The sequence below is a fragment of the Rhinolophus hipposideros genome (assembly GCF_964194185.1).
Source record: "Rhinolophus hipposideros genome assembly, chromosome: 2".
NCBI classification, from domain to species: Eukaryota; Metazoa; Chordata; class Mammalia; order Chiroptera; family Rhinolophidae; genus Rhinolophus; species Rhinolophus hipposideros.
In genome coordinates this window covers 110,541,869-110,555,333 of record NC_138048.1, presented here as the reverse complement: position 1 = coordinate 110,555,333, position 13,465 = coordinate 110,541,869, and the positions used below count along the sequence as shown (strand labels likewise).

At 52.4% G+C, this 13,465-nt stretch overlaps 1 protein-coding gene across 5 annotated transcripts in view; it reads left to right on the top strand.

Annotated features, from left to right (window-relative positions):
* Positions 1-13,042, top strand: part of MCM3AP (minichromosome maintenance complex component 3 associated protein) — a 41,956-nt gene extending 28,914 nt beyond the window's left edge. For all 5 annotated transcript variants that reach the window (XM_081068435.1, XM_081068433.1, XM_081068434.1 and 2 more), the window contains 8 exons: positions 3,089-3,347; positions 3,441-3,538; positions 4,589-4,979; positions 5,962-6,219; positions 6,693-6,822; positions 8,929-9,132; positions 10,733-10,883; positions 11,895-13,042. In XM_081068435.1, coding sequence (XP_080924561.1) covers positions 3,089-3,347; positions 3,441-3,538; positions 4,589-4,979; positions 5,962-6,219; positions 6,693-6,822; positions 8,929-9,132; positions 10,733-10,883; positions 11,895-12,053 — 1,650 coding nt within the window. In that variant the 3' untranslated portion in view covers positions 12,054-13,042. The remainder of the gene's footprint in view (positions 1-3,088; positions 3,348-3,440; positions 3,539-4,588; positions 4,980-5,961; positions 6,220-6,692; positions 6,823-8,928; positions 9,133-10,732; positions 10,884-11,894) is intronic.
* Positions 13,043-13,465: the final 423 nt, after the last annotated feature.

Genomic DNA, 13,465 nt, shown 5'->3' with positions numbered 1-13,465 from the left:
TATTCAAAGTCGCACTGGCCTGTAGTTGAAAAGTCAGCTGGCGCCCTAATTGCAAGTGAGAACCAGTGGCCCCGCCCCTCCTGGCCCTTCCTCCAGGGCTTAACCGCAGTGTCTTTCTCTGTGTCACGTGCTTCCACTGCTGACTCAGTTGACTGCTATCATATTCTCCACTGACTTCCCCTGGAAGTAATACGTTTCCCCGAAAATAAGACCTAGCCGGGCCATCAGCTCTAATGCTTCTTTTGGAGCAAAAATTAATATAAGACCCGGTCTTATTTTCATATATGATATGATATGATATGATATATGATGTAAAAGACCGCGTATGATATAATATAATATAATACAATACAATAGTATAGTATAGTATAATGTAACATATAACACCAGGCCTTATGTAATATAAGACCGGGTCTTATATTAATGTTTGCTCCAAAAGACGCATTAGAGTTGATGGTCCAGCTAGGTCTTATTTTCGGGGAAACACGGTAGGTGTATGCTTTTTCGCTACATAACAAATTCCCCAGACTTAGCAGCTTCAGAGCACAAGCGTGTTTCATGTCCAGGTGTCTGTGGGTCAGAGGTCTAGGTGTGGCTTAGCGGGTCCTCAGGCGCAGCGTTTCTCATGAGGTGGAAATCAAGGGGTCAGCCAGGGTTCTGGTCTCATCTGACAGCCCAATGGGGGAAGGCCACTCCCAAACTCCTGGTGCTTGTGGGCAGAATTCACTTCCTTGTGGGCTGTGGCCAGAGGCCTCCTCAGTTCCCTGCCACGCGGGCCTCTACCAGGCAGCTCACAGACGGCTGCTTCCATCAGCTGTGCCACTTAATCTTAGAAGTGACATCCTGCCACTTTGTCTGTTGTGTCTTTTAGAAGCAAGTCACTTGGCCCAGCCCACACTCAGGGCGGGACTGGGAGGTGGGGACACGGGCTGTCTGGGGGAGCCCTGACCTGTCACACCATCCTCCCCCTCAGCCCTCCCCACCTCCTGGGGTGACTGTCAGGCCTTTATATTACCTGTTCGTTAGAGGGGTCACGTTTGGATGGCTGCTCGACTGCTGTTTCCCAGACCAGCAAGTGTTCTGTGACTACATTCCTTCATTTTCTCTGCGGCTGATAGTTGTCTTATTTTGTGACTTACGTAGTCTTCACTGTATCTGTTTTCACCCCAGTGTGCCACCAAACGGGCTGTATGTGCCCCTTGTGGGGTTTTCCAAAGGCCGTCACTGCCCCTCATCCTTGCCTCTGAGCAAGTGCCATCCTCCTGCTCCCCTTGGGGCTGACAGCATGTCTCCGGGTGTGGCTGCCCCTGCGGCCTCCATACGGATAGGCTCCATACGGATAGGCTCCTGCTCCTCACTTCATGAAGTTGGGCAAATTCCTTGTGTTTTTATGCCACATGTGGATGGATACTTTTACCTATTATCCCCTCCTCACCGATGTGGAAACTGAGGCTCAGAGATCTTCAAATAAATTGCCTCAGGCCATATGGCTCTGTCGGGCTGGTGGTGTCCTGAGGGCTCGTGATGGGCCTGATACTTGCAGGGGTTGCTCAGTACTGCTGTGGACAGAGCAGTGACACTTAGTGTCTTGTCTGCCAGAGAAAGGGGCGCAGCAGGAGGGATGTCCTTGCCTTCTGTGTGTGTCACCCCCACACGGCTCCTCACTATGGCCGGGGGCAGAGCTACGGCTCGAGCGTTCCTTGCATTCCGGTTTGGCTCCACTGTCACCTAGCATCCAGCGTCGCTGCTGGGACTCTTCCGGCTCCTTTCTCTGTGGCCTGGCTTTGTCGCCCTTGGAAGCCTGCTCTCTGTCCCATTGTTCTGGAAATCCACTTTGTGTGCTTGGTGCCAGCTCCCTGCACTCATCGTGCTGGCCATGGCGGGCCCTTGCAGGCTGGAGACTTGTTCGCTTCCGGGATGTTTTAATATCTTCGCAACACGTGCTTTGCTTCTCTTTTTTTCTGTTCTGTCTCGAACCCCTATTACACAGATGTCGGGTCTCATCAGTGATCCTCTGAGTCTATCACCCTTCCTATACTGTTTTCTATCTTATTTTTTATATTGTGTTCTGGGCCATTTCTCTGACTTTGTGTCCCAAATGTTCTGTTGAATTTTTTATTCCATACGTATGATTCATTTTCCTTGTTCTATCCTTGACTTCTTCATATCATCTTGTGACTATTTTTGGAGGCAACATCTTATCTCTCTGAGGAAATCAGGAGTTTTGAGACCTAAGTTTTCTTACGTTCTGTGCATCATCCATTTCTTGTTCTCTGTTCTGGTCTCTCTCATGTTGTAGGCTCTCCTCGGACACCTTACCTGAGCTTGTCTGCCACACCTGAGTGCGGCCCGGAAGGGCTGGCCACCAACTGTGTGTTTGGGCTGGAGTGCAGGGTAGCTGAATGGCAAGCTATCCTTTCTGGGGGGACCTCCACATGTCAGTATCTGGGATTCTGTGCCCTGGGCTGTTCGTTTGCTCTGGACAGGAGTTGCCTCCTTCTCGGGCAGCCGCTGGTGCTCTCAGGGTAAGGTGGGGGTTGCCCAGTGCCCTTCACCGTGCTCATGGATGCCCCTGCGTGTGGTTCTTCTCAGGATGGGGCTGGCCCCTGCCTAGGGGACAGATTGCATTCAGAGACTTCCTGCAGGTGGGTGGGTGACCTGTAAGGCCATTGCTCTGTGTGACTTGTCCCTCTGGGCCCTGAGCCTAGTTTCGGGTCTTGGTGCCACGAGGCCTGGGCGCTCTGGGCTTTTGCAGGCTCAGCCAGCCTGGTTCCTTCTGCATCCCCAAGCCAGTGATTGTCCCGTCTCCACGCTGCTTTCTAGAAACAGGCTGGAATCCCTGCTGGCTTGCTGTGCTTTCCTGTCACTGTGGGACCTGTTTTTGTAACTGTTCAGGGGTAACTGTTAAGACTAAAGGCTCACCCCCAAACACAACTCTAGCGGGAGGCTGAATTTCTGGCATTGGTTCCTGGCTCATGAGGGGCTGGGCCTGAGTGCGGTGGGATTTGGCTGCTCTGCCTCTGGGGCTGACGTTCCCTGCTCACTTGTCCCCGGTGCGTCCATCCTGACGGTCTGGGTGCCCTTCCAGGTGGCCCATGGAGCTCTCAGCGATGCGTGCCTGGACGCCGTGGAGACGCAGAAGGAGCTCCTGGGTGCCAGTGGGCTCGTGCTGCTGCTGGCCCCCCGAGCGAGGAGCAAGGACATGGCGGAGGAGGACACGTACTGGCTGTCGGCGCTGCTGCAGCTCAAGCAGCTCCTGCAGGCCAAGCCCCTGTGGCCTGCGCTGCCGCTTGCGGTTCTCGCACCCGGCCTGGGCGGGGTCACTGTGCAGCAGGAAGTAGAGGACGGTGGGTGAAGCCTTGGGCCTGGGTCTGAGCATGCTGGCTGCGCGGGTCGGGAGCAGAGACGGGGCAGGTGACCTCCCTCCGTTTCTTTCCAAGGTCTGATGCTCCAGGACTTGGTTTCAGCCAAGCTGATTTCAGATTATACTGTCGTGCAGATTCCTGACTTCGTTAACGACTTACAAGGCACAGACAAGGTAAGGAACCAAGGCTTAGGGGGCACAGTTGGTGAGGGGCCAGGGCTTAGGGGGGCACCGCGGTGAGGGGCCACGGCATAAGGGGCACGGATGGTGAGGGGCCAGGGCTTAGGGGGGCACCTGCGGTGAGAGGCCAAAGCTTTAGGGGGCACAGACAGTGAGGGGCCAGGGTTTAGGGGGCATTGACGGTGAGAGGCCAGGGCTTAGGGGGCACAGAGATGAGGGGCTAGGGCTTAGGGGGCACTGATGGTGAGAGGCCAGGGCTTAGGGGGCACTGATGGTGAGGGGCCAGGGCTTAGGGGGCACTGATGGTGAGGGGCCAGGGCTTAGGGAGCACAGACGGTGAGGGGCCAGGGTTTAGGGGGCACTGATGGTGAGGGTCCAAGGCTTCGCGGGCACCGACGGTGAGGGGCCAACCTGAGACTTCGCTTTTGCCCCCATTTGCTCTCTCTTGAACTTAGTGTGTGTTCCTGCTTGCGTGTTAACTTTATTTTTGAAAGGTAACCCACAAATATAAACAGAAATCAAAATAAAGAGTAAATTTGCCCATAGCTCTGCTAGCTACAAAAAATCAAATTGTTCTTATCATTTTTGTAGAGGTTTTATTGTTACAGATTTAAAATGTGACTGTTCATGTGTCACATCAAAGGTCAGACTTATAAGTTATTTTTGTAGTGCTGTCCTTGGAACAGATGAAGAAATCACGTTATCAGAAGTTTCAGTAAAAAAGGATGTAGGTGCTGACAATTACGTTTAGGGCAAGGAGTGCCAGTAATTAAGACAAAACCATAGGTAGAAAGATAGCTACAGGACACGAGAGTCCGGGCACGCGGGAGGGTGTTGTTCCTTCCCAGAGCTGGACCATGCCGTGTCCCTGTATGCACTTTGGGTCAGGCTGTGACTCGGAGCCCCTCTCCTGGGGTCCCCACGGCCCTAGTAGGCCACATTCCACTGCAGCAGGTGTCTCTGGTGGCAGCTGTGGGCGGGGCACCTTCAGGTGGCACCTTCTGAGCAGCAGCTCGACTTGTCTGACCAAGTCTCCCCCTGCAGGTTTTGCAGGCCGTGCAGTGGCTGGTCTCCCGCTGCCCCTGTACCCCTGACCTTTGCTGCCAGACCATCATCCAGTACGTGGAAGATGGGGTTGCCCGTGAGTTTAGTGGCCGGTTTTTCCGTGACCGAAGAGAGAGGCGGCTGGGGGGCCTGGCCTCGCAGGAGCCTGGTGCCATCATCGAGCTATTCAACAGCGTGCTGCACTTCCTGGCCTCTGTGGTGTCCTCCGAGCAGCTCTGCAACCTGTCCTGGCCTGTCACCGAGTTTGCTGAGGCAGGGGGCAGCTGGCTGCTTCCTCACCTGCAGTGGAACACCCCAGAGCACCTGGCCTGGCTGAAGCAGGCTGTGCTGGGCTTCCAGCTCCCACAGATGGACCTGCCACCTGCGGGGGGTGCGTGCTCATGATGAGGGTTGGGGGTCCCCATCCCTTCCTTCCTGTACTGACAGCTCGGCAGGCGTCATGCACCAGTGTGAGGGTCTTCCATCGGTCACTCTCTGCCCCGTTCTTGTACTGCCTGCCGTTGATCAACCTGCCGTTGATCTTAGGAGGCAGAATGAGCCGGCTTTTGTGGAGTGACAGCTGTTGGTCCTTCACCACCGACAGCAGCCCGGTGTCCACACAGCCCCAGAGGAAGGTGGCGTGCGGTTCTGGGGCAGCCTGATCCCAAGGCCTGGAGTTTCTGAATGGACAGCAGGTCCTCTCCTGCCTGCAGCCCCGGGGTGAGGACTGGGCAGTCCTGTCCCCACGCTGCTGGTTCTCTGGGGCCACAGTACTCGTTGGTCAGAGAACCTCTGCTGTGGCTCGGCTGTGCCTCCTAAGCCTCTGGGCTGTTCTGGTACAGACTCCTGGGTCCGGGGCTGGCTGCAGAGGCCGCCCCTTTCCTCACAGATGCCGGGAGGAGTGAAGGAGGCTGTTGGCTGCTCGTGGGGCACAGCACGCAGCCCCGGCAGGGCCACTCTCCTGTGGGCACAGAGAACAGAGGCCTTAGGCATCCTTCTGAGTTTCTGAACCCACGCACATCACTGAGGGAGCCCAGAGGGAAGCAGCACGCGCCCCCTGTGCAGCCTTGTCGGGCTCCCCAGGGGAGTCGAGAGCTCATGTCTGACCTCCCGTGGGTGCTGGGCCTGTACAGTCGGAGCCCCAAAGGGACCTTTGTTGTGAGTTAGGTCCAGGGAGACTGCGTCCCCTTACCAGGACACGGGAGGGAGGTGCTCCTTCCCGAGCAGCTGTGGGTCCATTCACTTGGGTTCCAGAGCAGACTTCTCAGCCTCACGGTCACCTTCCACGTTAATACAGTGTGAAGACCGTTTTGTGGACATGTTCACCTGTCCTTTGGCCAAGTCTTACAGCTCACGAGGTGTTTTCTCTCCAGCTCCCTGGCTTCCCGTGTGCTCCATGGTCACCCAGTATGCCTCCCAGATCCCCAGCTGCCGCCAGACGCAACCCGTCCTCCAGTGCCAGGTGCAGAATCTGCTCGGAAGAGCCTACAGCAGGTGGAAGAGAAAGAGCCCCTTCCTGGGCCAGGGGGCGGGGCCCTCGGTCGCTGAGATTCCATGGGACGACATCATCGCCTTGTGCATCCACCACAAGCTGAGGGACTGGACACCCCCCAGGCTCCCCATCATGTCAGGTAGTTAATGTTTGGCGCTGCTGTGGGGCTGCCTCCCCGGGAGACTCCACTGGTCCAGTTCAGCAACGAGAGATGTTTACTCGGGTTTGTTCTTTTCCTGTGGGTCACTGTCCTCCCTTTCCTTAGCACTCCCTTTTCAAGCCAGTGACTTCCAGTGACTTGTAGACATTGGGGAGAGGTAAGATGATCTAAGAGAGCCTGTACTCCCCCTGGGCTGGCTCTAAGTTAGAATTCTGCGGCTCTGGGCATCCTGCTCTCATTGCAGTCTGGAGTCTGGACATGAGCCTGTGGACCTGGAAGGGCTCACAGGTGCCGGCAGTGCTTTTGGCTCAACTGGGAGTGACATACTGTGTGACTTCAGTCCGAAGGGCTTGTCCTTCAATCAGGGAGTTTAAGTAAATGTCAAGTGGTCACCTGTTGCTTTTGTGATAATAGTTACTCTTCTTCTTTTGTTTTTTGTATTGTTTTCTCAGAGGCACTGAGTAAAGATGGCCAGATATGTGTATATTTTTTTAAAAAACATTTGAAAAACTACGATGTTCCTCTGTCGTGGGAACAAGCCAGAATGCAGACGCAGAAGGAGCTCCAGCTGAGTCAGGAGTGGTAAGAGCTGTGCTGAGTGAGTGTTTCTGTCGTACCCACACCCACCCACTAGAACAGACCGTGTTCTCCTCCAAAGTACACAGATTCCTGTCCTGTGCTCAGAACCCTGCCGACTGTGGGCGGGTTCTGACAAATATGCGAGGACCAGCTCATTCCCATGCAGTACAATCTTTTTTTTTTTTTAATTAAACAAAGCATTTATTTTTTATTTATTTTTTTTTAGTTTTATTTTATTTTATTTTTACATCCCTCACACCGTGAACCCCCCGCCCCCCATCCACCACCACCCCGACCTCACACCGAGCCATCATATTATACACATAAAATTATAGTTGGCATTCATTAATGTCCAGCCTCTGGTGTACAATGCCATGACCAGGCATCCACAGCATCCCTGAGGTGGTCTCCCAAACAGGACAGATGTCCATCGGATACCCAACAAAATCCCCAAACACTATTGAATAAGTTCCCCAAAGTAATTCTCAAAAAACCCTGAGGCCATCCTGTGGTCACCAGCCGCCCCCCAATCCCTTCACCCTTCCCCCCATCCCCAACCCCCTCCCTCCCGCCCATCTAACAACTCTCGGTTTTTTGTGTCCCCAAAACTGTTTCTGATTAGTTCATACACATATTCTTTTCTTTAGATTCCGCATATAAGTGAGATCATATGGTACTTGTCTTTCTCTTTCTGACTTATTTCACTTAACATAATGTTCTCTAGATCCATCCATGTTGTTGCAAATGATAAGATTTCTTTTTTCTTTATGGCTGCGTAATACTCCACACGCAGTACAATCTTGTTGAGCAGAGAAAAGCAGACATGTCCCTTCATTCATCAGATGACCTTGACCATAAAATCATAACATAACCAGAGAGTACAGATACAGAAAGCTGACGTCTCCTCTCACTGACAAACCTGGTTCAAAAATGCTAAATACAATATGGCCACAAGCAGTCTTGAGTACATAAGAAAATTCACATGAAAGCTTTATCCAGGTGTCACTGCAGACAGCAGTGTGTGTAATTGGGGCTGTGACAAAAATACGGGATCATTTAGCAGGGTTTGCAGTGCTGATCTTAAAGTTTATACCCATTCGTGATCAAATTTCTTAACCAAACTTAGGTAAAAACATCTACCGTAGCTTCATAAGGCTACCTACCATAAAACTACCAAAAAAAACACACACACAAGAATATTGTGCTTCTTAGTAAAACGTTAGAAACACCGAAGTCAGAACCAGGTTGAGCTGCCCCTACTGTTTACTGTTGTCCTGGAAACCCCACGCTGTGCAGGGACACTGACATAGCCGTATCAGCATCGGAAAAAAAGGATAAACTATTATTTCTAGACAGTAAGACTGTCAGTTCAGTAAGACTGTCAGTTCAGGAAAATCAGCTGAGTTCAGGAAGGTGATCAGACAGATCCAACTACAGGGTTCAGGAGCTGTGAATTCCCAGGACCAGGACAGGAGCCAGCCCTGTCAGACACTCGAGGGCGCTGAGGTGCAAAGAAAGCCTGACTCATGAGGGCCAGCCGCTGTGTTGATGGGAGGACGCAACGCTCTAACGATGCCCGTTCTCAGACTGCACAGTCAGGGCGTTTCTAATAAAAACTTAACAAGATTTCTCCCGTGGTTTGACAGTTCTAAAACTCATCAAGATGAGAAAGAGGTGTAGCACTAGCCAAGAGTATTTTGAGTAAGAAGAACGAGGAAGTTCTCTGCCTGTCAGTGCAACATAATAGGAAAGCTCCCATGGGTGAATGGACCAGAATAGAAAGTCCAGCACAGAACTGTGTGTGACACAAGTACCATGCCGAATTAGAGAGACGAGTGGGACAGGGCAGACCGGCATCTGTTTAGAAGAAACATCAGCTCCCATCTCCCACTGTCTGCAAATGTTAGTTCCAGATGGACTTAACAGCTAAATAGAAACAAGAACCTTGCTAACAGTAGGGCGATACAGAAGCTGTTGACAACCATGGCTCGGGAAGCAGGGAAGCCCCCGGAGGCCTCGGCCCTCAGCCCTGCACCCACACTCTCCTGGTGGACAGGAGCCCTTTCTCCCATTTCCTGACCATAAACGTTTCAAAACATGTACTTCCAGCTTGGCGATGAAGCCTTTGCATCCTGCCGGCAAGTTTCCCACTGCGTCGTCGCTTCACGGGCACCACAGAGGGAAGAGTGGGGAGCGAGGCCCAGAGGGGCAGGTGCCCAGCACGGAGCAGCTGATGTGCGGGGCCTCTGCCCAGGAGCTCCTGGCCCAGCGTCTGTCCAGCCGTCTGCTGCTGGAGCAAGAGGACAGCAAGAGGTGAAGTCTGTTCCTTCGGCTCATGGTGTGCGGTCAGCCGCTCATGCTGGAAAGCCCGTCTCCTGGCGTTTCTCCCTATCGTGGCCGTTCCCTTCTCCATTCACCATCCTTTACTGCATCCTCAAACCAGTGATTCTCCCTGCTCCAGTCTTTCCCAGCCTTTCCTGCAGCCCTTCTGCCGCCATGTCCACTCCACTTAGGATCACTGTGGCCTGCACACAGCTGCCTGACCAGGAATCCTGTCCCCAGCTGCGGCCACACCTGTACTCCTTAGTCCCTCTCCTGCCCTGCTGGCCACCCCCCAGCCTCGGCTGCCCCTGCTGGTTCTTTCTCTTCTCCCACCTCCCCCCATTCTGGACCTTTCCTGTGACATCTGCACGCAATCCCCACTCCCCAGTGATTTTATCCAGTTTCATGGATTTTTAAATGACACTAATATTCGGACATCCCAAGTATGTATGTCAAACCCTGGGTTGTTTGGCCTCCGGACCTGAACAGCCCAGCCCACTGCTTCCTTGCCACTCGTCTCAAAGCCAATATCCCAGCTCCGTGCTCAACTGTCACCCAGAGGTCCTCTCAGCTGAAGGTGGCCCAGGCCCAGTGCCTGGGAATCATCCCCCCACATCCAGTCCATCCACAGACCCCCTGGGCTCGACTCAGAATATGTCCAGAATCGGGCCATTTCTGCAGCAGACTGCAGGCAGCTCTGCAGACCCAGGCCTCTAAGTGGGAGGCACCGGCCCTGTGACTCCTTTGCTCACAGCCTTCTGGTGCTCCCTCCCCACCCCAAGTCTAAGGCTCTACAAGACCCCATCTCCTTTCTGACCTCTGCTCTTTCCTCCAACAGCCGGGCCTTTGTGTTAGCAGTTCCTTTGGCCCGGGGCTCCCCAGCGCCCCTCCTAACTGCCCCCTCTCCCAGGCTCAGGCTCCCCTTGCACTCACTCCACTGTGCACTCAGCCAGGCCTTCCGTGCACGTCTCTGCTCTGCCCTCCTCCTCTGACCACGTTGCCCTTGTCCACTTCCTCTCACTGAGGCCTGGCTGTGTCTGTCCTTGCCGTGCAGTGCCGTTGTGACGGGATGGTGCCTAGTGTGTGTGGGGGATTTCAGAATCTGCCGGAAGAGGGAGTGCACAAGTCCTGCTTTCTAAAAGCAGACCTTCCTAGGTCTGCCCCATTTAAGCAGTTTGGATCAGCTTGTTTTTCTTGAAAAGACAGTTGTGTGGAGTGTACAGCTCTCAGGTATGTGAAGTGGCAGCGGGATACTATTTGGAATTAATTTTAAACTATAAGCAGCAATCCATACATCTGGGGGATCTAATGCAAGATAAAGAACTCGACAGTAACATCAGAAATAAGCCAAAGAAATGAAGCAAAGGAGAGAAAGACAGTGTGAAGTGTTCAGGTCAAAGCAGTTGTTTCGGGTAAGTGCCACCTTCCTTGTGAAGTGGAAGTTAGGGTTAAAACCAGAGAAGACACTGCACTTCTGCTCCTCAGCTGATGGCATAACTCGTTCTCTACTTAGTGGAAAGTGAAGCTTGAAACAGTTCCTAGCGTCTCCGGGAAGACGTGACTGACATATTCTGACACTCTGGTGTTTCAGGTTTGACCGTCAGCTTCAGCAGTTCTTGTCTGAAGACACGGGAGCACGTGCAGACGCATCTTCCCTCCCCCTCTACCTCCCTCAGACCCTGCTGTCCATGCCCCAGACTCTCGCACCTGTGCGGAAGACTGTTGCAGCTCCCATCCTGCAGGTGAGGGCATCTGATTACAGGTAAAGACAGTGGCTGGGGAAAGGAACGTCCTCTTCATCGTGTGATATTAACATGACCAAGAAATTAGTAGCTTAAAGTAGATGTTCTCTTAGACTTAATCTGTCAGTGTTACAGAAGCCCAGCTTCTGAGATTCTGCTTATAGAATGAAGAATGGGACTGAAACGCGTGTAACTTAACTTATTGCCGTGCTCATGTGCCTGGGGCTGGAGGTGGGTAGCAGGTGATGGCCATGCCTGCTGCTTACGGAGCCATGGCACCACCACACCCCTCTTTCTGGGGTTCCTTTTTCCTGAGGAGGGTAAGCTCCCCAAGGTGGGTCCAGCTGGTGTGTGGAGAAGTGCTTTTCAGACCCGACTTGCTCCAAAGCTCAAGGTCTTTCTACCTCACCATCCTTCCTTCAGTGGTAAAAGAAGCCGAACCAGCGTTTCAATCAGATGTTTAATGCTGGGCTGACGTTAGGAAGCCCTTCAATACAGGAGAAGAGCAAATTCAGATGGCATACTGCTTCCAGTTACCAGTTTGGCAGGTGCCTTAAAAATGTTTGTATTCTTTCATTTAACAATTCTACCCTAAAGAAATTACTGTATATGACAAAAATCAATGCATTTTTATTTACTGTCGCATTAGTTATGCTGCAGAAAAGTGGAAACAAGCTGCATATCCATAGATGGGAGTCTGATTAAGCAGTTACAGTAAATGCGATGGAATTGCTCCTAGCCTGTGGCAGTGATATTGTATAGAAATGATGGCACTGGAAGTTGTCACGATAGAATCAGAGGAGAAATACCCCATGTGTGGATTTGGATGGCCACAGCTGTGTGTGCTGGAAGAGGCTGGAAGGGCATCTCAGAGATGCCAGCAGGTGCTCTGGCGGGCCCAACACGCCCCAGATGAGATTTTTCACATGAGCCAACCTGGTGCCTTCAGAGAGAATATGTCTTGGTTTGTGGACACCCCCAAGCTATTTTTAGTTTCTTTTTCACTCATAGAATGAAAGGAAAAGGGACCAGGTACAGTTGTCAGAGGCAAGAGGCACATCTCTGAGTGAACGGCTGCGGCACCTGGAAAAGCTGATCCAGACGTCCCGGGAAGAGGAGGTGGCGTCTGAGCTCCATCTCTCAGTACTGCTGGACATGGTGGACCTCTGAGCTGCAGGCTCGACCGGACTGTTATTCCGGACGCTTGGTGCACTATTGGCAATGTGACTGCTAGTCATGCAAATAACCATTTCACTGTCTAACAAGGTCTGGCTGGCTGTCTCCTCCTACGTATGTTTTTGAGTATCTGCGTTCATGATCTCCTCAGAAGCTCTGAGGAAGTTTGCAGCTTACATTGCTGTGTTTAACAAGTTGTCAATCATCCTGGCGAGGTTGCAGTCCCAGATGTGCCAGAGATCAGTACTGCACGGATGTCTGAGGCCCAGGGGCCCTGCCCAGCAGGCCCAGCCAGCTCACACGTGGGAGCCCACACTGAACACAGCTCTGAAAGTGGGCACGTCTGTGCCCAGACTGGAAGTGGAGGACGAGGGCACAGGGTGGGTGAGAGCACAACTCCTGGAGAAGAGTGAGTGCAGGGTTGAGGGGTGAGGGAAAGTACCTGAGGATGTGATGAAATCCCGCAGGTGCCAAGTGAGGGGACAGGCCTGCCTGGGAGACCCTTGCTGTCTTATTCTGAATGCTGTGGGAATCAGCTGTAAGAGGATATTAGGTAGAGAAGTGACTTGGTCACATTTTCTTTTAAAAATGGCATATGGGGAAGGCCAACGATGCAAGTCAGGGATCATAAAGCGGGTGCTGCAACCGTCCAGGTGAAGAGGGAAGGGACAGTCCCGAATTTGCTAAAGCCACATACACAAAGAGGTGCTCGAATGTGGGGATGCTGAGTATGACCGTCAGTATCAGGTTGGCGCTCAGCACCTCCCTGCTGTAACCCTCCGTCCCCTAGTCTCTGCAAGAAGACTGTTTCATGCCTCCTTGTTCTCTTCAGACCTCCAATAGGAACAGAACTTCCTCACCCACCCCCATCCCCACCAAATCCACCAGCCAGTCCCCACCTCCCAAAACAAACACCTTCAACTCTTCTCTGGTTTTCTTCAGTGATCAACTCTGTGCTTATCAATAAAGACTTTCAAACAGTGGTATTGCATAATTATCTGTTGATTTCACAAGAGATGCAGGGTTAGCGCTCAGCAATGTGTATCGCCCATACTTACATGGCTCCATTTCCTCTCCTACTAGTCTCCCAAATGTTTAATGTTAATTCAGAGCTCAGCATAACTACGAGCCCAGTATTGGCTTATGGTTACATCCCTCCTTGGTGCAACTTTCAGTTTTCCTGGAGTCATTTGTCTTGTTCCTTTCTCTGCTTGGTTTTCTGTGTTTCTCTCACTACACCTGGAACTGTCTGCATCAGGTAATGCGCTAGCTCTACTTTCTCTTGGAGATGACCTTCTGTAAAGCCCCACCTTTCCCACGGCTTGGTCGTTTCCTAGATTCCCAGCCCTCTCTCCCTTTTCTTTGGTTTGCTTTCTCATTTTGATGGAGCCCATGTTTTAGCTCCC